At 44.6% G+C, this 19,452-nt stretch overlaps 2 protein-coding genes and 1 long non-coding RNA gene across 4 annotated transcripts; 1 reads left to right on the forward strand and 2 right to left on the reverse strand.

Moving 5' to 3' along the window:
* The first annotated feature begins 2,661 nt into the window (after positions 1-2,661).
* LOC121533476 lies at positions 2,662-3,574 on the forward strand. Its single transcript, XR_005994469.2, has 3 exons — positions 2,662-2,906; positions 3,083-3,158; positions 3,308-3,574. It is a non-coding gene; the product is annotated as an uncharacterized LOC121533476 (long non-coding RNA).
* An 878-nt stretch (positions 3,575-4,452) lies between these two features.
* LOC121533475 (vesicle-trafficking protein SEC22b-B) lies at positions 4,453-8,086 on the reverse strand. Of its 2 annotated transcripts, XM_041839443.2 has the most exons (6): positions 7,824-8,086; positions 6,640-6,651; positions 6,333-6,442; positions 5,993-6,153; positions 5,765-5,911; positions 4,453-5,378 (listed from the first exon to the last, which is right to left on the reverse strand). In XM_041839443.2, the coding sequence occupies exons 1-6, from the start codon at positions 7,896-7,898 to the stop codon at positions 5,227-5,229; spliced, it is 657 nt and encodes a 218-aa protein (XP_041695377.1). In that variant the 5' UTR covers positions 7,899-8,086; the 3' UTR covers positions 4,453-5,226. The 2 variants fall into 2 exon arrangements, with proteins under 2 accessions (XP_041695377.1, XP_041695378.1); XM_041839444.2 differs by lacking the exon at positions 6,640-6,651 and having other exon boundaries at positions 7,824-8,063.
* Positions 8,087-8,215: 129 nt separating this feature from the next.
* Positions 8,216-19,132, reverse strand: LOC123480957 (cysteine-rich motor neuron 1 protein-like). Its single transcript, XM_041839439.2, has 5 exons — positions 18,540-19,132; positions 18,093-18,329; positions 9,321-9,479; positions 8,996-9,151; positions 8,216-8,847 (listed from the first exon to the last, which is right to left on the reverse strand). Exons 1-5 carry the CDS (start codon positions 18,817-18,819, stop codon positions 8,600-8,602), a joined length of 1,080 nt encoding a protein of 359 aa, XP_041695373.1. The 5' UTR covers positions 18,820-19,132; the 3' UTR covers positions 8,216-8,599.
* Positions 19,133-19,452: the final 320 nt, after the last annotated feature.

Below are 19,452 nucleotides of genomic sequence, written 5' to 3' on the forward strand. Positions count from 1 at the left end.
CAGCATCATGCTGTGGGGATGTTTTTCAGCAGCAGGGACTGGGAGACTAGTCAGGATCGAGGGAAAGATGAACGGAGCAAAGTACAGAGAGATCCTTGATGAAAACCTGCTCCAGAATGCCCAGGACCTCAGACTGGGGTGAAGGTTCACCTTCCAGCAGGACAACGACCCTAAGCACACAGCCAAGACAATGCAGGAGTGGCTTCGGCACAAGTCTCTGAATGTCCTTGAGTGGCCCAGCCAGAGCCCGGACTTGAACTCGATCGAACATCTCTGGAGAGACCTGAAAATAGCTGTGCAGCGGTGCTCCCCATCCAACCTGACAGAGCTTGAGAGGATCTGCAGAGAAGAATGGGAGAAACTCCCCAAATACAGGTGTGCCAAGCTTGTAGCGTCATACCCAAGAAGACTCAAGGCTGAAATCGCTGCCAAAGGTGCTTCAACAAAGTATTGAGTGAAGGGTCTGAATACTTATGTAAATGTCATATTTCAGTTTTTTATTTTATGGGGTATTGTGAGTAGATTGATGAGGAGAAAAACCCCCAATGTAATCCATTTTAGAATAAGGCTGTAACGTAACAACATTTGGAAAAAGTCAAGGGGTCTGAGTACTTTCCGAATGCACTGTATATTTATATATTTTTATTTATTCTTATTTTTTAGTGGGTGCTGCAGCACCCTCAATACCCCTACTTCCCACTGCCAACTGCTGTGATATTTACAGCCATTTTTTATAATTTAAAGCCCCCATGCAGTCTTTTTAATTACATTTTTTTAAATCATCACTGTATGTCTAATAAATCACTGTGTGTGTTGTGTGTGTTTATTTAATGAAAATAATATATTTTTTATTATTTATTTCCCTAAGCCGCCTTTTACCATTGAAATGCTGTCTGGTCATGTGGGGCGTGTTTATACAAATGTAAATATATTTACATACACAGCCCTGATTGGCGGATAGGATTGTCTAGACCAGGTGTGTCAAACTAATTCCATGGAGGGCCTAGTGTCTGCTGGTTTTTGGTTTATCCTTTCAATAAAGACATAGACAACCAGGTTAGGGGAGTTCCTTACTAATCAGTGACCTTAATTCATCAATCAAGTACAAGGGAGGAGCGAAATCCCACAGACACTCAGCCTTTTGTAGAATTAGTTTGAAACATCTGAGGTGCGTTCAGTGCGTTATGGTGATGTTGGATATGCTTTCACCTGTCCAGTGCTATTAAATCAGTGCAGGTGAAGGAAATAGGACGAGGAGAGGGAGCCATATAACTTAAGATTCAACTCCATATTTCTCTTTGTGGTTCCCCAGAGTCCTCTCAGGGACCCAGGTGTGGTTTCGTGAGCCGCTGGAGAAAGAGGCTCAGAGGACTCTAATGCCTTCTCTCAACATAGAGAAAGGATGTGCTCCAGTCCTCTTCAATTTCCTGAGAACTTGAAGTCTAACTGATGAGTATGTCCCATATCTTTCACTAGCCTCAATTACAACAACAGCAATCACTACACACAACCTTAACCGTACCCTTCACTCTAACCATAAGCCAAGAACAAATGGCTCATGTACTTGGTAATCACTATTAATGGAATAGACACTTGTACCTAATGGCTATCTGGTGACTCCGTAACTTCATTAACACCAGTGAACACCAACTAAAATATATTTATTTTCTTATCCAGCCAATGGAGAGTGATCCAGCATGGCATGAAGAATAACAGAAGTCTCTTTAGATAGGGTTCTGGTGAAAAGTAGGGTGTCATCTGAGAGGCAAAACTTAATTAAGATATTGACAAAAACACTACACTGTTGTTGGCTACAGCTGACGTTCAAGCAGCTCTCTATGCTGTGCCTGAAGATCGTTAAGATCGTGACCCAGACGGTCCTCAAGATTCTGCTGCCGGTGCTGGCTCGTATCCTGGGGGTGAACCTGAGGAGTGGAGCCACCTCCCCAGAGTCCCAGTGCTCTCTGGCAGGGTCTGACACCTCCTCCGTCCTTAACCCGGAGGACAGAATGCTGCTGGCTCGTGAGATTAAATACTGGTCCAAGGATCTGCTGAGGAGATGGCAGGGCAGCTCTCCTACTTACTGCCTCCTCTGAAGACCTATACACCTTTGCAGAGGAGTCGTGAAGCTCTGTTTGCTGCCTTCTCTGATTCCCCCCTCATCATGGGGGTTGGATCAGGTAGGACCATCCACTAGCATGTTGAGCCACAGCATCCCAGGTACTTTGTGTTACTCTGCATCGGTCTTAGAACAGAGGACCTCTACCTACTCTTTCAGCTCATCACAGGCCTACAACAACACTGTCAGCCTGTTCACTAGGGTGATGGTGAAACAGGTCATGGAGACCACTTCAACAACCCATGATGTTGACACTGGGGGACATGACGAGGTGTTGTCACACACATACAGCAGCCGACCTTCGAATGCCAAAGCCTCGCCTCGATCCTCCACTCCTTCTGGCAACATGGGCATCTCTGGAGTACTAAAAGGAGTTGATACTGACATGGAAGGAAAGGAGGTGTACATCGTCAGCAGGTCTGGCCGCCTGAGGGAGGTCTCAACCCCCCCAGACGTCAGCAGTGCCACTGTATTCCTTCTGAAGTCCAAAGATAATTTAACCTGCCTGGTCAGCATACTGGTGATAAGGCTGCTATCAAAGACTAAGCCCCCAGTCCTAGATGGACCCTCCCAATAGTCAGCAGACATGACAACATCTCCGCAGCTCATCAGACAAGTCCTGTCTGAGTTCTGCTCTGTGTCCGGCTGCTCCATGACTCCTGCGTATCCACAGGACCTGCATATCCACAGGGTGTTCAGGGGTGTAAATAAAGATGCAGAGATGGAGGCTCAGCAGAAAGGAGGGAGCTTCCTTTGTTTTCCAATGACCAAACTCAGAATCTTCAAGGTACATCAGACAGATTTGTTGTTTTTTCAATTAGGGGGTGTTATTGATGTGGGGATGATGAGACATATACAAGAGCTGCATCTGTTATTCAACACTATATTGTTGGCTTTTGGGTTAGGAAGAGTTACATTTATTTACATATTCCCTTTGTAATTTCTTTCTGTTTCAACTGATAGCGTTCCAAGAGAGGACAAAAGAAGAACTGCTAGTCAGTCCAGGACCAGATTTCCTCTGCAGATGGACATTGCCACGGTAACAATATTTGAGAGCTCAACAGTAGCTAGATTTGTAGTTTTGTTTAGGTGTGTGTTAGGAACATAAATAGCAGTTGCTACAGAACAATGATAAATACATCTCTCTCATTCATTCACTCTCTGCCCCCCGTCCTCTCCTGTCTTTAGCCCCTCACATTGAGCCTCATGGTGCTGAGCCTTCAGTTCGAGACATTTCTCAGCTGGAGGAGAAGCCCAAAAAATACTCTCTCATCGTCAGGGTCTTCTCAGCCATGACCAAAGGCCTGAGGAACCCATTCAAACACACCTCCAACAAGACAAAGACAGAATGATTTGACTAGCAAGAGAGTTATTTGACAAGAGGGATCAACATACTGTTGAACTCTACCCTTTCAAAGTAAATTTCATGAAATAAATGCAAATTGTTTTACAGCATTGAGTTCCACTTGTTTAGTAACTTTTGTTACTGTTTCTACTTGCATAAAATAAGATTGAGGGATTTATAAGTGGTGCTGGACACATCTATTATAGGGTGTGAAATAAAGTAAAGTGCCAAGAGCTCATGTGAGGCATATGTGCTGATTCCAGCAATGTAACATAGACTAGAAGAATGATGACTATAGTGATGACTGTAGGCTGTGTTATCATTTTGAATTCATTAAGTACCATCGGTATCTGATGTGTCCTTCCTGTAAAGACTGTCTCTACTAAGTCAGTCACACACGCTTCCCTTGAAGATGAAAGTACGGTGAGAGGTGAAAAGGTTAGCCTGTGCCCTGTGGTTAGCTCTGCACGCTACCCTCTGCTGCTTCTCATTTCTGCTATGCCCACTTCCTGTTCAAACTATGTGACCAGAAACAGGCAGCAGCACTTTCTAAACGTATGTAGATCATTGTTTTTTCTACCCCGGAAGCAGCAGTCTATATTTTTCTGCCATTACTACCCTAGTTGCAGTAGAGGTTGCAAGGGAATGCCATTTTCACTTGCAACATTATCATAAGCTAAGGGCACCAACTGCTGGCTGGGATAGGTATAGCTTGAGCTGATGTATGAACCAGCCCTACCAGTAGCTGCTGGTTCTTTTAAACAAACATAACAATTTGAAAGAAACTCAGCTGATGACACACCTTCCTCTTATGCATTTAGAGGTCTGACTTTGAACTTATGGTATGCATGGACCACCACTGGCTATGTGTCCAAAGTTCATGAACAAGCACCAGACAGGAATACGAGTGTTTCTATTAGAACAGTACAGTATGTATCTTGATCCTGATTTGTTAGCAAGTTTGCATGCTGTAGTAGAAATCCAATACTTTTGTGCAAATCACTTTATTCATGGGTTAAACTGTGAAGTTGAAATTCATTATCCTATCCAGCCATTGATTAGCATAAGCCAGCTACATAACATAAACTAGCTATAATTCTCATCTAGAATTTTTTTTTTTTTTACATGGGTAAACTATTTACAAAATAAAAGATGATCCCTTTAGACATCAACCGATGAATGTGTCTGGTCTGGTGTTAAACTGTTCCAATCACTCAGTGTGAAGATGAAGGTGAATGAGGAATATTATTTCTGCAGCCAATACCACAGGTAATGTGATTGATCACCCCAGAACAGCAGGTTAACCTTTAAGAAATCTCCACCAAACCACAATACCAACATAATAAAAGTAGTGTTATTAACAGCAAAGTCCTTATGATGTCCTCTGGGTAAATAGAATTATGTAGATATTTTTTCTTTCTTACTGCTATACACAACTAAATTGATAAGAGAATATTTGTCATCATACAGGTTTTGGTAACACACACACAGGAAAAAAAACATTTCCTCTGTCACATTCTCACATGCAACACTCACACTCTTTCAACTCAAAGTATAACCACTACAGGATGACTTAGTAATTGTTAATAAAACATAACATTTGTAATTACATGACAGATATATGGACAGACAGTTGGGGAAAATAAGTCTTCAACAGTCTTGTGTTAAAAGGAGGGATCCCATATTGGATAAAATGTAAGACCACAGCTAAACTTCTTTCAGCTCTTCTTCTCCAACCCCTCCTCCTGTCTCCTCTCCTCTCTCAGAGCCACCAGAAGCGGACGTAGACGATTAGCATAAGGAAGACCCCTCCGGCGGCCAGCTTAGCGTAGGTGGAGCGAGTGTTCAGGTACTTGGCATCACTTCTGTACTTCTTTGACAGGCTGGACAGATTACTGGCCTTGGAGTCCAGAGCTGGATGTGATGGGAGTGGATCCAGGTGATCAGAGAGGGAACAGAAACCAGAACAAATCTTCATTTAACACAAGTGAGAACGGCATCTGCTTCCTCTTCCTCTTAAGCACTATTCTTTATCGTCAGAGCTTGAAGAACAGTATGTAACTGAGAAGTGATACACCCTTTTATTAGTGAATCTAGTCAATTCTACCTAACATCATTTAAATTCTACCTATCATCATTCTGTTGCAATGATGTGCATTTATGCTAATGCAATAAGCCCGGCCCAAGTTAGACATTGGAGATAAGGTTTGCATAATAGAGGTGTTTCAGTTATACATCAACCTACACAAACCATTATCACTGTAAATCTATGAGAAGGAAGAACAAGAAGCAGACATTACCAGACAAGGCCTCCCCTCGTTGCAATACTTCCTCAATGTTGGCCACCATGATCCTCTGGACGTCCTGCAGCTCGGTGTTGATGCTGCCCAGGTTCCTACGGGCTCGGCTGTCTATGTAGGACTTCTTGGTCTTCTGAATGTAGGTGTCTGTAGACAGAGAGGGAAAAACTCCATAAAAAAAGACAGGATTGAGGGTTTCTAACGATTATATATTTAATTGAATCTCACCAAACTCAATGAAGGAGTACGGCCGGGACACAGTGGGGACCTTCTTTCCGTGCTGTTCATGGAACTCTGCCTGCAGGTCTTCCAGGTAAGCAAAGGCAAGTTTTTTGGGAAAGCTTGCTTCAGACAGTACTAGGTAGACTACTCCTTTTTCTATGACGTAGCTGGAGGGAGAAACATAAGGGAAACACAAGAGTCAGTGTCTGGGATGCATAACGGTCAGTGGATACCTACTTCTTAGTGCAAGTCATTACTCTTTAAAATAACATTTGAGAAAGGTGTGTTATGAATAGTGTTTTGCCAAGAGTGTGTGGCGTCTTTCCTCTAACTGGTTTGAACTCACTGAAAGGACATGGAGCCTGCCTCTAATGTGCAACGTGTGGGACTCTGGTCATTCAGTTTCCTGAACAGCTGTTTAGCCTGGCTCTGGTACTGTTGCAGGTCCCGACCCACCTAAACACAGGACAGAGCAAGAGGTTAAACATCCACGCAGATTTAAGAGGACACTGAACCAATGATTGGGATCAATATAAATGTTATCAACAAAGAAGCGGGTGGTCTGGGTATGGTAAAAACAGTAACACTGACACATCACAGGAACAATGTGTATGATTTCCAAGCATCGGTTACAATGCAGAGAAAAGACCAACCTTCTCACTTCCCTTTGGGAGAGCAGATAGGAAAGCAAGGGAAACATGTTATAGTTCTTCCAGCATGTGGCAAGACTCACATGTAGCCTATGGCAACTCAGCAATACATTGCTGCCTTATTCGCTACAAGGTGAATAATTTGAATATGGGAGTACAGTAGACAGTCACAAATCGCAAATTAACTCGAGAGCAGAATTTACTCAATGGACTTACTTGATTAACCAAAGGTGATAAAGTATTACAACATCATTCAAAATGGTGAGCAAATGGCTCACGAGCTGACTAAGCCTGGCCATTAGTAGCTACAGATTGTTACACCAGATAATGTGATTTAACCGAAGATTTTTGGTATCCATTACTAGGAGTTACAGGATAGGTACTGTTTGGTGTAGCACAAAGATTTTTCGACCAACCTTATCTTGGTGATACTGTCTTCGTACTCGATTCGTGGAAACAGGAGTATCATAAAATGGCCATGTCCAGTTGCACGGGGTCCGTTTGAATTAAGAAAATGCTCCTTTATTAAAATAAATAATTTTTGCTCCATTAAGTAATCCAACAACGTGTACACCGCCATCTTGTCTATTTCAAGTCTTCTCTCATTGATCAAGACATGCGGCACTTTGGGGTGTTCATCCAACTGTCTCGATCAATGAGAGAACAGACAAGATGGCAGTGTTGGATTACTTCATGGAGCAAAACAAGTATTTATTTGAATAACGGAGCATTTTCTAAATTCAAACGGACCCCGTGCAACTGGACATGGCCATTTTATGAGACTCCTGTTTCCACGAATCGAGGACGAAGAAAGAATCGTCAAGCTAAGGTTGGTCGAAAATTATCTGTGTTAAACCAAACAGTACCTATCCTGTAACTCAATAGATACCAAATAGCTTTGGTTAAACACATTATCTGTAGGCCATTAGATGATTAGCTGCCTGTCACTGACACAGCTGGAATAAGTCCATCTGGATTTCTATGTCAGACACAATCACGCACATATAATATGATCTTATTATGAAGAATGTAGGTCTGCATAGATAGATGACAAAGTCCATATTGCACACGTAGCAAACTAGCGACAAACTATTTGCCAATAGTAGGTGGGTCGACAGATAGCTTGAATTGCTAGTGCTAGCTAGCTAAGATACATGGCATTAATAGGGAAAACCAGAAATATGAACCTGTTCGTCCTCCTGCATTGAGGCGGCAAGCGGCAGTCCATCCGCCAACCGAGCGATCATTGTCAGCAGCACCATTTTGGAACTCAAATGTGTTATTGTCCACCACTTGCGATCGCCACAGTGTCGCTAAGTGAAAGCTAATGACAGGCAGCAGCTAGATTGACAACACAACACTCAGTACGCGCTGAGCTGGCCGGAAACGCTAGTGCTTTGGGTGTCGCTCAAATCTGACCGTCAATCCCAGACAGAAATGCCAAAGGTTCCGCGTTACTCCCTCACTTGTTAAAATCGAATAGCCTCTGGGATGAAATAAAATGACCACTATGCATAGAATATAAATCACGACTCATGTTATTGAAAAAACCCTGTAATAGAACAACGAAAAGAAAAAGTGGGGTCTATTGTTTCCTTTATTATGAAAATATGCACTGAAATACGTGACATCCGGTATTCGAAGACTGCCACAGTAGCCTATTCCTCCCAACCCATTATCAGTGACGTTTTAGAATTTAGTTAAATGGTTTTAGTTACATTTAGGCTACGTTGCTCAAAAAAGCAACTGATGCCATGATTTCAGAAATAACAACTGTAGTCAATGTGTGAGCTATAATGAATATAAAATTGCCCATGCAGTCCATCAGCTATTAACCAGTGGAGTCCAGCTCTGTGTGATGTCCTGGCACGTTCCTTTTGCCTGTCTACCCCTTCTCTCTTCTTTCTCTTTGCCTGTCAACCCATCATCTCATCACACTTTGCTGCCTAAGCAGTGCCTAACCCTACACACACTGGTACCGGTGGCAACAAGCCCCTGGAATACCATCCCTGCTCTCCACACGGTGGACTTGCTGGCCAGGAGGACAGGTCGGGGTTGCCAAGGGGCATTTATCAAAGTTGCATGTGCAGATAGCTGGCACCAGGGGGCAGCATTGGCCATGAGGAATGTAAGGCTCAGTGAGGAAGGAATCAGCAGGGCAGGAAGGGACTTGGACCTTAGGGCAGTTAACATTGCTGCAGCGAGCTCTCTCTGAGATAGAGACATGTGGAGAGAAAGAGGAACAGAGATGAATGTACAGATGTTAACGTTTAGTTTTTGAATACCATATTCTTTGCAAAATATAGATTTACTCTATTGTGTTGCAGCAGTTGGTTATGATTTTTGTGGTGAAACTCACGCAACAGGTTTTCACAGGTTTCTTCAGAGAGTAATGGTGTGGGTGAGTAGCAGCTCCTCTCCATACACACACACTGGCTTCCCTGCAGCTCACAGCCCCATTCCACACATGTCTGCTCCCCTTGTTCCTCCTTCATCTCACTCCAGAGCTCATCCCCTGGAAAATAGATCGCCAAGTTTCAATCACATGCCTAAAACTCCAAAAGCACATACAGCTGGAGCTTATTCTACAAAACATTGAAAGGCTACAGTACTTTCCAACCATATCAGTGTGTGTGTGTATGTGGGTGCCCGTATACATGGGTGCCTAGGTCTATATATCTCACCTCTCATTGTTTTGAGACATTGGTCCAAACTGTGGTAGGAGAAAGCAGTGTGGCAAGTCTGTAGGGAGTAGCAGTCACATGCCCCAGCCCTGACGTTGCAGCCCCACATCCATGGGCATAGGGGGTCTGCCAGGGGGTCTGCCTGATGCCCAAGTAACACTGGAACACGACAGGGGAGAGTCACAGACAGGGTGAGATTACTGGGATGAGATAACGAGATAGTAAAGGTAACATTTTATTTGAAGATCTGTTATAATATATGTCAAATCTAATTTTATGTCACATACTTCGTAATCTAACAGTGAAACGCTTACTTACGGACCCTTCCCAACAATGTAGCGAGAAAAAATGAGAAATAATAGAAAAATAATGAATGATAACTTGGCTATATACACAGGGTACCAGTACTGAGTCGATGTGCAGTGGTACAAGGTAATTTAGGTAGATACAGTGAGCTCCAAAAGTATTGGGACAGTGACAATTTTGTTGTTGTTTTGGCTCTGTACTCCAGCATTTTGGATTTGAAATGATACAATGACTGACGTTAAAGTGCAGACTGTCAGCTTTAATTTGAGGGTATTTCCAGCAATATCGGGTGAAGTTACTGAAGTTAGAAATTACAGCACTTTTTGTACATAGTCCCCCCCATTTTAGGGGACCAAAAGTATTGGGACAATACACTTATGTGTATTAAAGTAGTAAAAAGTGAAGTATTTGGTCCCATATTCATAGCAGGCAATGACTACATCAAGCTTGTGACTACACATTTGTTGGATGCATTTCCTGTTGGTTTTGGTTGTGTTTCAGATAATTTTGTGCCCAGAATAATTGAATGGTAAATAATGTATTGTGTCATTTTGGAGTCACTTTTTTATTCTAAATAAGAATAGAATATGTTTCTAAACACTTCTACAATAATGTAGATCTGTGCATCTGTAACTTTCTCACTCATCATTATTGAAATGATGTAGCGCCTTGCGGTCAGATGCCAAGCAGTTGCAATACCAAGCGGTGATGCAGCCAGTCACGATGCTCTCAGTGGTGCAGCTGTATAACTTTTTGAGGATCTGAGGGCCCATGCCGAATCTTTTCAGCCTCCTGAGGGGAAATAAGTGTTGTCGTGCCCTCTTCACGACTGTGTTGGTGTGTGTGGACCACGATAATTCCTGAGTGATGTGGACACCGAGGAACTTGAAGCTCTCGACCTGCTCCACTACAGCACCGTCGATGTGGATGGGGGGCATGCTCGGCCCTCCATTTCCTGTAGTCCACAATCAGCTTCTTTGTCTTGCTGACGTTGAGGGAGAGGTTATTGTCCGGGCACCACACTGCCAGGTCCCTGACCTCCACCCTGTAGGTTGTCTCATCGTCGTCGGTTATCAGGCCTACCACCGCCGTGTCATCGGCAAACTTAATGATTGTGTTGGAGTCGTGCACGGCCACGCAATCGTGGGTGAACAGGGAGTACAGGGGACTAAGCCCGTACCTCTGAGGGGCCACTGTGTTGAGGGTCAGCGTGGCAGATGTGTTGTTACCTACCCTCACCACCTGGGGGCGGCCCGTCAGGAAGTCCAGGATCCAGTTGCAGAGGGAGGTGTTCAGTCCCATGGTCCTTAGCTTAGTGATGAGTTTGAGTTGAATGGGGAGCTGTAGTCAATGAACAGCATTCTCACGTAGGTGTTCCTTTTGTCCAGGTTGGAAAGGGCAGTGTGGAGTGCAATAGAGATTGCGTCATCTGTGGATCTGTTGGGGCGGTATATGAATTGGAGTGGGTCCAGGGTGTCTGGGATGGTAGTGTTGATGTGAGCTACAAATGTGAGTGCAACGGGGCGATTATTATTATTATTATTTGGTGTTCTTGGGAACAGGGACTATGGTGGTCTGCTTCAAACATGTAGGTATTACAGACTGGGTCAGGGAGAGGTTGAAAATGTCAGTGAAGACACTTTCTGAGTATGCGTCATGGTAATCCGAATTGTTGTCGTGGAAATTGTAATCAATAATGAGCAGAGAAAAGGTCAATCACCAATCAGGATATTACTTTATTCAAAACGTATTAATAAGGTAGTAAGTGAGGCTGGTCGACCCAACACTCTTGAGTGTTGGGCCGAGAGCTCTGACATACAGACAATACAAATATATTTTATAGCAAAGATACACCCTCTCAGTCTACATGACAAACAGCAGATGTGTGGAATGAGTCAAAAGGTTAGGATTTGTATGAACGAAATGAATAATTCACAGCAGACAGTATCTGCGGTGAAGACTGTTCTCATTGTATGGGAACCAGGGTTTGGCCCCCAAGATCCATAACCGAGCCATCTCTCCCTGGTACCTTACATTACACAAACACCAATTCAGTATATGAAAATGCAGGCTCAGTCAGACCAGAGACATCTCCCTTTCACACACTACTAATCATAGAATGGAATGTGGCTGATGGTTTTATCACCTAGCCATTCATAAATCGTTTGTCAGCTCCAGATACCCCTATCTCGAGTAAAACCCATGTCCTTGACCACACGCCTAGACTAGCTGCAGGGAGCTGGAGTAGAAACCATCCCTTTACAAAAACACAGCATTAGTAGAACAGTATATAATTGTTAACTATTAATATTAAACAAAGCAGGTAAACATGTTACATGTACATTTTTCTCTCACAATGTTAACCTGTTTAAAGGTCTTACTCACATCGGCTACGGAGAGCGTGATCACACAGTCGTCCGGAACAGTTGGTGCTCTCATGCATGGTTCAGTGTTGCTAGCCTTGAAGCGAGCATAGAAGGTATATAGTTAGTCTGGTAGGCTCGTGTCACTGGACAGCTCGCGGCTGGGTTTCCCGTTATAATCCGTGATAGTTTGCAAGCCCTGCCACATCCGACGAGCATCAGAGCCGGTGTAGTAGGATTCGATCATAGTCCTGTATTGACGCTTTGTCTGTTTGATGGTTCGTTGGAGGGCATAGCGGGATTTCTTATAAGCGTCCGGATTAGTGTCCCACTCCTTGAAAGTGGCAGATCTAGCCTTTAGCTCAGTGCGGATGTTGCCTGTAATCCATGGCTTCTGGTTGGGATATGTATGTACGGTCACTGTGGGGACGATGTCGTCGATGCACTTATTAATGAAGCCGGGTGACTGATGTGGTAAACTCCTGAATTCCATCAGGTGAATCCCGGAACATATTTCAGTCTGTGCTAGCGAAACAGTCCTGTTGTTTAGCATCCGCTTCATCAGAACCCCTTCCGTATTAAGCGTGTGTGTCACTGGTACTTCCTGTTTTAGTTTTTGCTTGTAAGCAGGAATCAGAAGGATAGAGTTATGGTCAGATTTACCAAATGGAGGGTGAAGGAGAGCTTTGTATGTGTTTCTGTGTGTGGAGTGAAGGTGATCTAGAGTGTTTTCGCCTCTAGTTGCACAGGTGACATGCTGGTAGAAATGAGGTAAAACAGATTTCAGTTTCCCATTCATTCCCTGCGTCGCCTCTGGATGAGCATTTTCTTGTTCGCTTATGTACCTATACAGCTCGTTGAGTGCGGTCTTAGTGCCAACATCGGTTTGTAGTGGTAAATAGATAGCTACGAAAAATATAGATAACTCTCTTGGTAAATAGTATGGTCTACAGCTTATCATGAGGTATTCTAACTCTGACGAGCAGAACCTCGAGACTTCCTTAATATTAGATATAGCGAACCAGGTGTTAACAGAGACACACCCCTCCCCCCTAACCTTACCCGACGCCACCGTTCTGTCCTGCCGATGTATAGAAAAAACAGCTAGATTTATATGTAGATATGTAATTGTCTTGTTTTGTACGCTTTGTACAAAATAATAAAATGCAGGACGACAGGATATTTATAAACGTAGCTCTTTATTAACTAGCTATAACGTGCATGTCCATGTGTCTCTGGCCATGATCATCTTAGAATGACCTCCCCACCTGGGTGGTCTTAACCAATCATTGCACAGTATGATGCATCCAATTACAATTCAGTATGGTGACACATATGAATATTACATCCCCCTTCTTTTAAAAAAAGAAAAAATATGTGGAACAATAAAGCGTTTCTTTTGAATATATGCTCTGTAGTTTGAACTCGAGGTAAGTAACCATTTAAACTGCACCAACTGCATCAACATAACAGACAAACAATGATTCAGCATATTGTTATTTTTAGAACAAATATTTCTCAGCAACTCAGCTTTTCACTGTAGCAATGACATCTCAACATATCAAACAAATACAATACCAAAGCATTTCAAGTTAACTTTCAATAACAAATTTACAGTCTGGAAACTCTTTTTAGGGCAGCGATCCGCCTACACCCTTTGACATTTCACAGGTCTAGGACAGCTCTAGGCTTGACCTCTCTTCCTGACCTTGTGTGATATGAAGCTGAGCATGCTTCTGTGTCAGTCAACAGTTCTTGTGGTGTTGCAGGTAAGTATGGTGTATGTTGTGTTGTGTCTGTGTTTAGTCCATCCCGTTCTCTTTCAGGGGAACAGTTCATCTCGTCAGTGTGTTGTTCTTTTGTGTTCAGTAGGTGACGACGATTGCGGCGGTACACCGCTCCTTCTGCGGTGCGAACGTGATATGAACGTTCAGTGTCAGCTGGTTGGATGACGACTGCTGGCTTCCAGTAGCCATGCTCCTGGATTCTAACTGACTCTCCGTCGTTCAGTGGTGGCAGTGGTCTGGCTGACCTGTCGTAGTATCGCTTTTGCTGTTGCTGTCTCTGTGCACGTTTGCATGCACTTCCTTGTAGCTGACGACTCTGCAGGTTGCAGCTGCTGGTTGGTGCTGGGGAGGATTGAGCGAAGTCTGCGGCTCATCAACAGCTGGGCTGGTGATTTGAAGTTGTCAACTGGAGTGTTGCGGTATTCAAGGAGACTGAGGTAGGGGGTCTCTCTTGTCTGCTTTTGCTTTGTCCATGAGTGATTTAGCGATCTGCACAGATTTTTCAGCAAGGCCATTACTTTGAGGGTAATGTGGGCTTGTGGTGATGTGTGTGAACTCCCATGCTTTTGTGAAGGATTCAAACTCATTTGATTTGTAACAGGGCCCATTGTCAGATATTAAAGTCTCTACAATGCCATGCCTGGCAAAGGCTGCTTTCAGCTTGTGTATCACAGCTGCAGATGTGGTGCTGTGAAGCTTGTCGAGTTCGAAGTATCTGCTGTAGTAGTCCACTGTTATAATGTAGTCCTCGTTGTTCCACGTGAACAGATCGGTTGCCACGACCTGCCAGGGTCGGTCTGGGATACGGTGAGGTAACATTGGCTCTTTGGTGTTCGAGGGCGTCGTTCAAGACAGGTGGGGCATTTACCAACCATGTCCTCTATTTGTTTGCACATTCCGGGCCAAAACAAAATGTCCCGTGCTCTCTGTTTGCACTTTTCCATGCCCATGTGTCCAGCATGGATCTTTGTCAAAATCTCTTCTCTGAGACTGGTAGGAATGATGATTTTCTCTCCTTTGAAAATGATTCCGTTGATCTGTGATAGTTCGTCACGATGGTTCCAGAACTCTGAGACGCTCTGAGGGCATTTTCTCCTCTCCTCAGGCCATCCTGACTGTATGACTTTCCTCAGCTGTGTGAGTTGTGTGTCTTTTTCTGTTTCTGCTCGGATCTCCTTCAGTTTTGTGTCACTAACTGGTAAGTTGCTGTACACAGTGTGCACCTGCATGTCCATGCCTTCACTGAGGCTGCTGTCCTTGTAGGTAAGAAACTTCCTGGAGAGTGTGTCTGCGACAGGGATGTCTTTGCCTGGACGGTGAGTGATTGTGAAGTCGTATTTTTGTAGTTGAAGGATCATTCTCTGTAGCCTTGGCGGGGCTGCGGCTAACGGTTTCCTCATGATTGACTCGAGGGGCTTGTGGTCTGATTCCACAATGACTTGTCGTCCATAGACATACTGATGGAAACGCTACATCCGAACAGAATGGCGTACAGCTCCTTTTCGATTTGAGCGTAGTTGATTTCACAGTCTGTGAGAGATTTGGAAGCGTAGCCGATGGGTTTTCCTTCTTGCAGTAGCACTGCCCCTAGTCCATACTTTGACGCGTCCACCTGGAGTCTGGAGCTCTTTGTTGGGGTCGTAGTAGGCAAGGATTGGTCCTGGTTCTCTCGTGATCAAGTCTTTCACTTTCTGGAAAGCGATGTCGTGTTGGTTGTCCCAGAGGAACTCACTGGACTGCTTTAGCAGCTGACGAGGGGGTGCATTAGCATTGGAGAGGCTGGGTGCGAACTTGCCTAAGTAGTTGACCATGCCAAGCACTGTTTCCAGCTCTGCGCGGTTCTTTGGTGGCTCCATTTCCTTTATGGCTGAGATCTTCTGCGGGATCTGGCTTGATTCCATTCGCTGTGAGAAGATGCCCGAAGTAGCTGACCTCTGTAGCGCCGACTGTGCTCTTCTCGGGGTTGAGCCGGACTCCTCTCTCGCGGGACCTTTGCAGCATCGCGCTGAGGTTTCTGTCGTGTTCCTCTTTGGTTCGACCATAGACAAGGATGTCGTCCACAATTGCCACGACTCGTCGAGGCCTTCGTACACCTCGTCGATCTTTCGCTGAAACTCGTCTTGGGCTGAGATAATCCCAAAAGGCAGGCGACGGAACCTGTAGCGTCCAAAGCGTGTGTGTTGAACGTTGTGAGCTTAGATGACTCTTCTGTGAGCTTGATAGCCCAGTAGCCTGATCTGGCGTCCATGACACTGAAGTAGCGTGCGCCCGCTAGCTTGTGTGTGATGCCATCTAGCGTCGGTAAGGGGTAATGGGGGCGTTTGATAGCTTGTTCAAGTCTCTTGGGTCGAGACATACTCTGAGCTTGCCTGTCCGTGGTTTCTCCACCACCACTAACGCGCTGACCCAATCCGTCGGTTCTGTAACCTTGGTGACGATGTCAGATTGCTCCATGCTCTCCAACTCTTTCTTCAGACGGGCGCGGAGAGCAAGTGGAATCTTTCTCGGTGGGTAGATCACAGGGGTTGCGTCTGGGGTTAAGGTGAATGGTACATTCTCCTGGGAATAGTCCTATTCCTGTAAAAACATCAGCAAACTCCTCCATGACATTCTCTATCTCTACTGGTGCTGTCACTGATAAAACTAGCTTGATAAGGTCCATGTCTAAACATGCTTTAAGACCTAGCACTGCAGGTGCTCGAGTGTCAACAACGTAAAAGTCCAACATCATGTCCCTTTCCTTGTATTTGCATTTGAGAGTGCATGTGCCTTTTACTGGGAGCTGTTCACCACCATAACCAGTCAGTCTGCGCGTGGTGGGCTGTAGCTCACACTCAGATGTCAAGCTTCTGTACTTACTCAGAGGAATAATGTTTACTTGTGCACCAGTGTCTAGTTTGAATTTTAGCTCTGTGCCTTGTCTTCCTATCTCAATGTCAGCAAAGGCTTGCTCTGTCTCTGATATCTGACTTTTCTGTGTCACTGAATCAATAAACAGTTCATCAGCATTTGACTCTTTGATTGACATTTCATCTTCACTCACTGTATGTACTGTTTTTCCACGGTAAACTCTGCACACTTTTGCAAAGTGATTCCATTTCCACATTTAGTGCACTGTTTGCCTTTAGCTGGGCAATTCCCCTGTTCGCCATGCACTTTGTATCCACAATATCCACATGTTTTGGGGCGTTTGGAGTCTGTGTCGCTCTGTTTTGGAGTTCTGTCTGTCTCCGTTCTGAAACATGCTCTCTGGGCACTGGAGGTGTGCTTTGATGTCTGCCTGACTGCGTGCACTGCTTGTTCACGTGATGCGCTCATGCTGCCGCCTGAAATGGTTTTCATCTGAACCTGTGCTAGCTCGTGAGATCTGGCTATGTCGATAGCTTTGTCCAGCGTTAACTCTGATCCAACATTCAAAAGTTTCTCTCTCACTCGCGGTGATTGTATTCCAAATACAATACGGTCCCTGACCATCTCATCCTTGTTTGCATAATCACAGTCTTTCACAAGCAGACGCAGCTCAGTGACAAACTGTTCAAACGATTCACTAGCGCCTTGTACTTTCTCATGGAATTTGTACCTAGCGAAAATTGTATTGGTCTTTGGCAAAACATATGCTTCAAAACGATCGTAGTATGTTTTCAGTACCTTTGATTCAGCCTCGGTAAGTGTCCATGTGTTGTAAATGTCTCTCCCTTTTTCACCGATCCAGAGGAGCAGGTAGCTGCACTTTTCCTCTTCTCCTCTTTCCTTCAGAGGACCCGTGAACATCAGCTCCACATGCTGTTTGAACTTACGCCATGCATCGGGTAGATTTGTAGACCCCCAATCCATTCGAGGTGAAGGAACTCCAGCAAAATCCATCTTTTAGTCCTTTTACTCTGACACCATGTCTTGTTTTGTACGCTTTGTACAAAATAATAAAATGCAGGACGACAGGATATTTATAAACGTAGCTCTTTATTAACTAGCTATAACGTGCATGTCCATGTGTCTCTGGCCATGATCATCTTAGAATGACCTCCCCACCTGGGTGGTCTTAACCAATCATTGCACAGTATGATGCATCCAATTACAATTCAGTATGGTGACACATATGAATATTACAGTAATAAATGTTAATATGTAGGTTATAGGCAGACCTACACAGTCACCTATTAACAAATGAATGCTGTTATATAATACACAACCCTGCACCACTTTCACCACTGGTGGCTGTTACACAATGCTTAAATTCCATTAACAATAGAATTTGTACAAGGGCCGTACCTCAATGTGCCCTCTTAAGCCCCATCTGTTAGAATCAATCCTCTTACCTTTGCACACGCCAGTGTGTGGGGGTCTGGCAGGGCTGCGTCCGGTGAACAGGGTGCAGGTGAGGTCTCTGTCACAGTAGCCTTTCTCCCAGTGTGGGCCTCCACACACCTGGCCCATCTGACGGGCACACTGTGGGCAGCAGCCACATGGCTCAGTGACGTGTCCCCCAGGGCAGACTCGCCTGGCACTGGGACACAGTACAACAGAGCATGGCACACAGCCTGGGGCAAGGGGAGCTATGGGAGATAGAGACAATATGATGCACTGCACGCACCTCTGTAATTAGTTATAATACTCTAATACCATTGTCATAGCCAAAGTAGAGTTGAATAGTGGACGCAAATAACAATTTATCTAACTGCTTTTCAAATACACTCATGAATAAAACAAATAAAAGTACAAAAATGGAACACACATATTAGGAATAGTAACAGGTAGAGACTCACGGCTGCAGAGTCCAGCACTGGGTGTTTGCTCCTTGTCAGCGGGCTTCACAGACACACATGTGAGGTTGGTGTCACACTGGCCCTCCACTGCCCCTCCACACACTTCCCCCTTACCTAGAATAACCTGTCCCCGCAGCTGTGAGGGGCTACACCCCAACAAGAACACCCAGAGCCCAAGATAAACCCAAACCATTGCTCTATTATCAATAACCCAACTTACTGCACCAAAGCATGGGCTCAAAGAATGCTTCAGTTCCTCTGAGAGACTTCTGAACGTCATGTGTTCCTCCTCCCACTGTCCTTCATTCAGATTCCTGACCAACCATCTCTTTTCTTATCCCAGCCAAAAACACACACCCCTCTCCCTCCCTCTCATTCCCTCTGGCTCCGTCTGTCCCAGTCTCTCTCTCCGGTACACATTTCATCAAATTCCAATAGATTTCACAACAGCTATGCTTCAATAGCCTCAAAGAAACAACCATTTCCAAAGTTTCATTCTGTCCAAGAGTTACAGACAAGGTGATATTGTTATTGAGTAGGAAGGCTGGCTTGATCTCTCCTCTCACATCAGAAGAGTGAAAGTGTGTATGATCATGGCTGGAATGTGTAGTATAGTCAATAGAGGATATGGAAAGGGACAGGGGAGTAGAGGGGGAGGGAGGAAGGGAGCAACTAAGACCACAGAGAGACTGCAGACACCACCGCCAAGAGGGACTGACACGGACAAAGCACTTCTCTGTCTGACTGAGGCAGGCAGGCACGCACACACAGGTCCAAACCTCTGATGAGATCATTCTGCTTTTTGGTTTACAAATACATGAGATCTACAACTGAAGTCATACTCTGCAGAGCCCAGAGTCATAACAGAGAAAGAGAGATAAACAAATTAACATGAAACTTGGGAGAATACAGG

This window comes from Coregonus clupeaformis, chromosome 20 (genome assembly GCF_020615455.1).
Source record: "Coregonus clupeaformis isolate EN_2021a chromosome 20, ASM2061545v1, whole genome shotgun sequence".
NCBI classification, from domain to species: domain Eukaryota; kingdom Metazoa; phylum Chordata; class Actinopteri; order Salmoniformes; family Salmonidae; genus Coregonus; species Coregonus clupeaformis.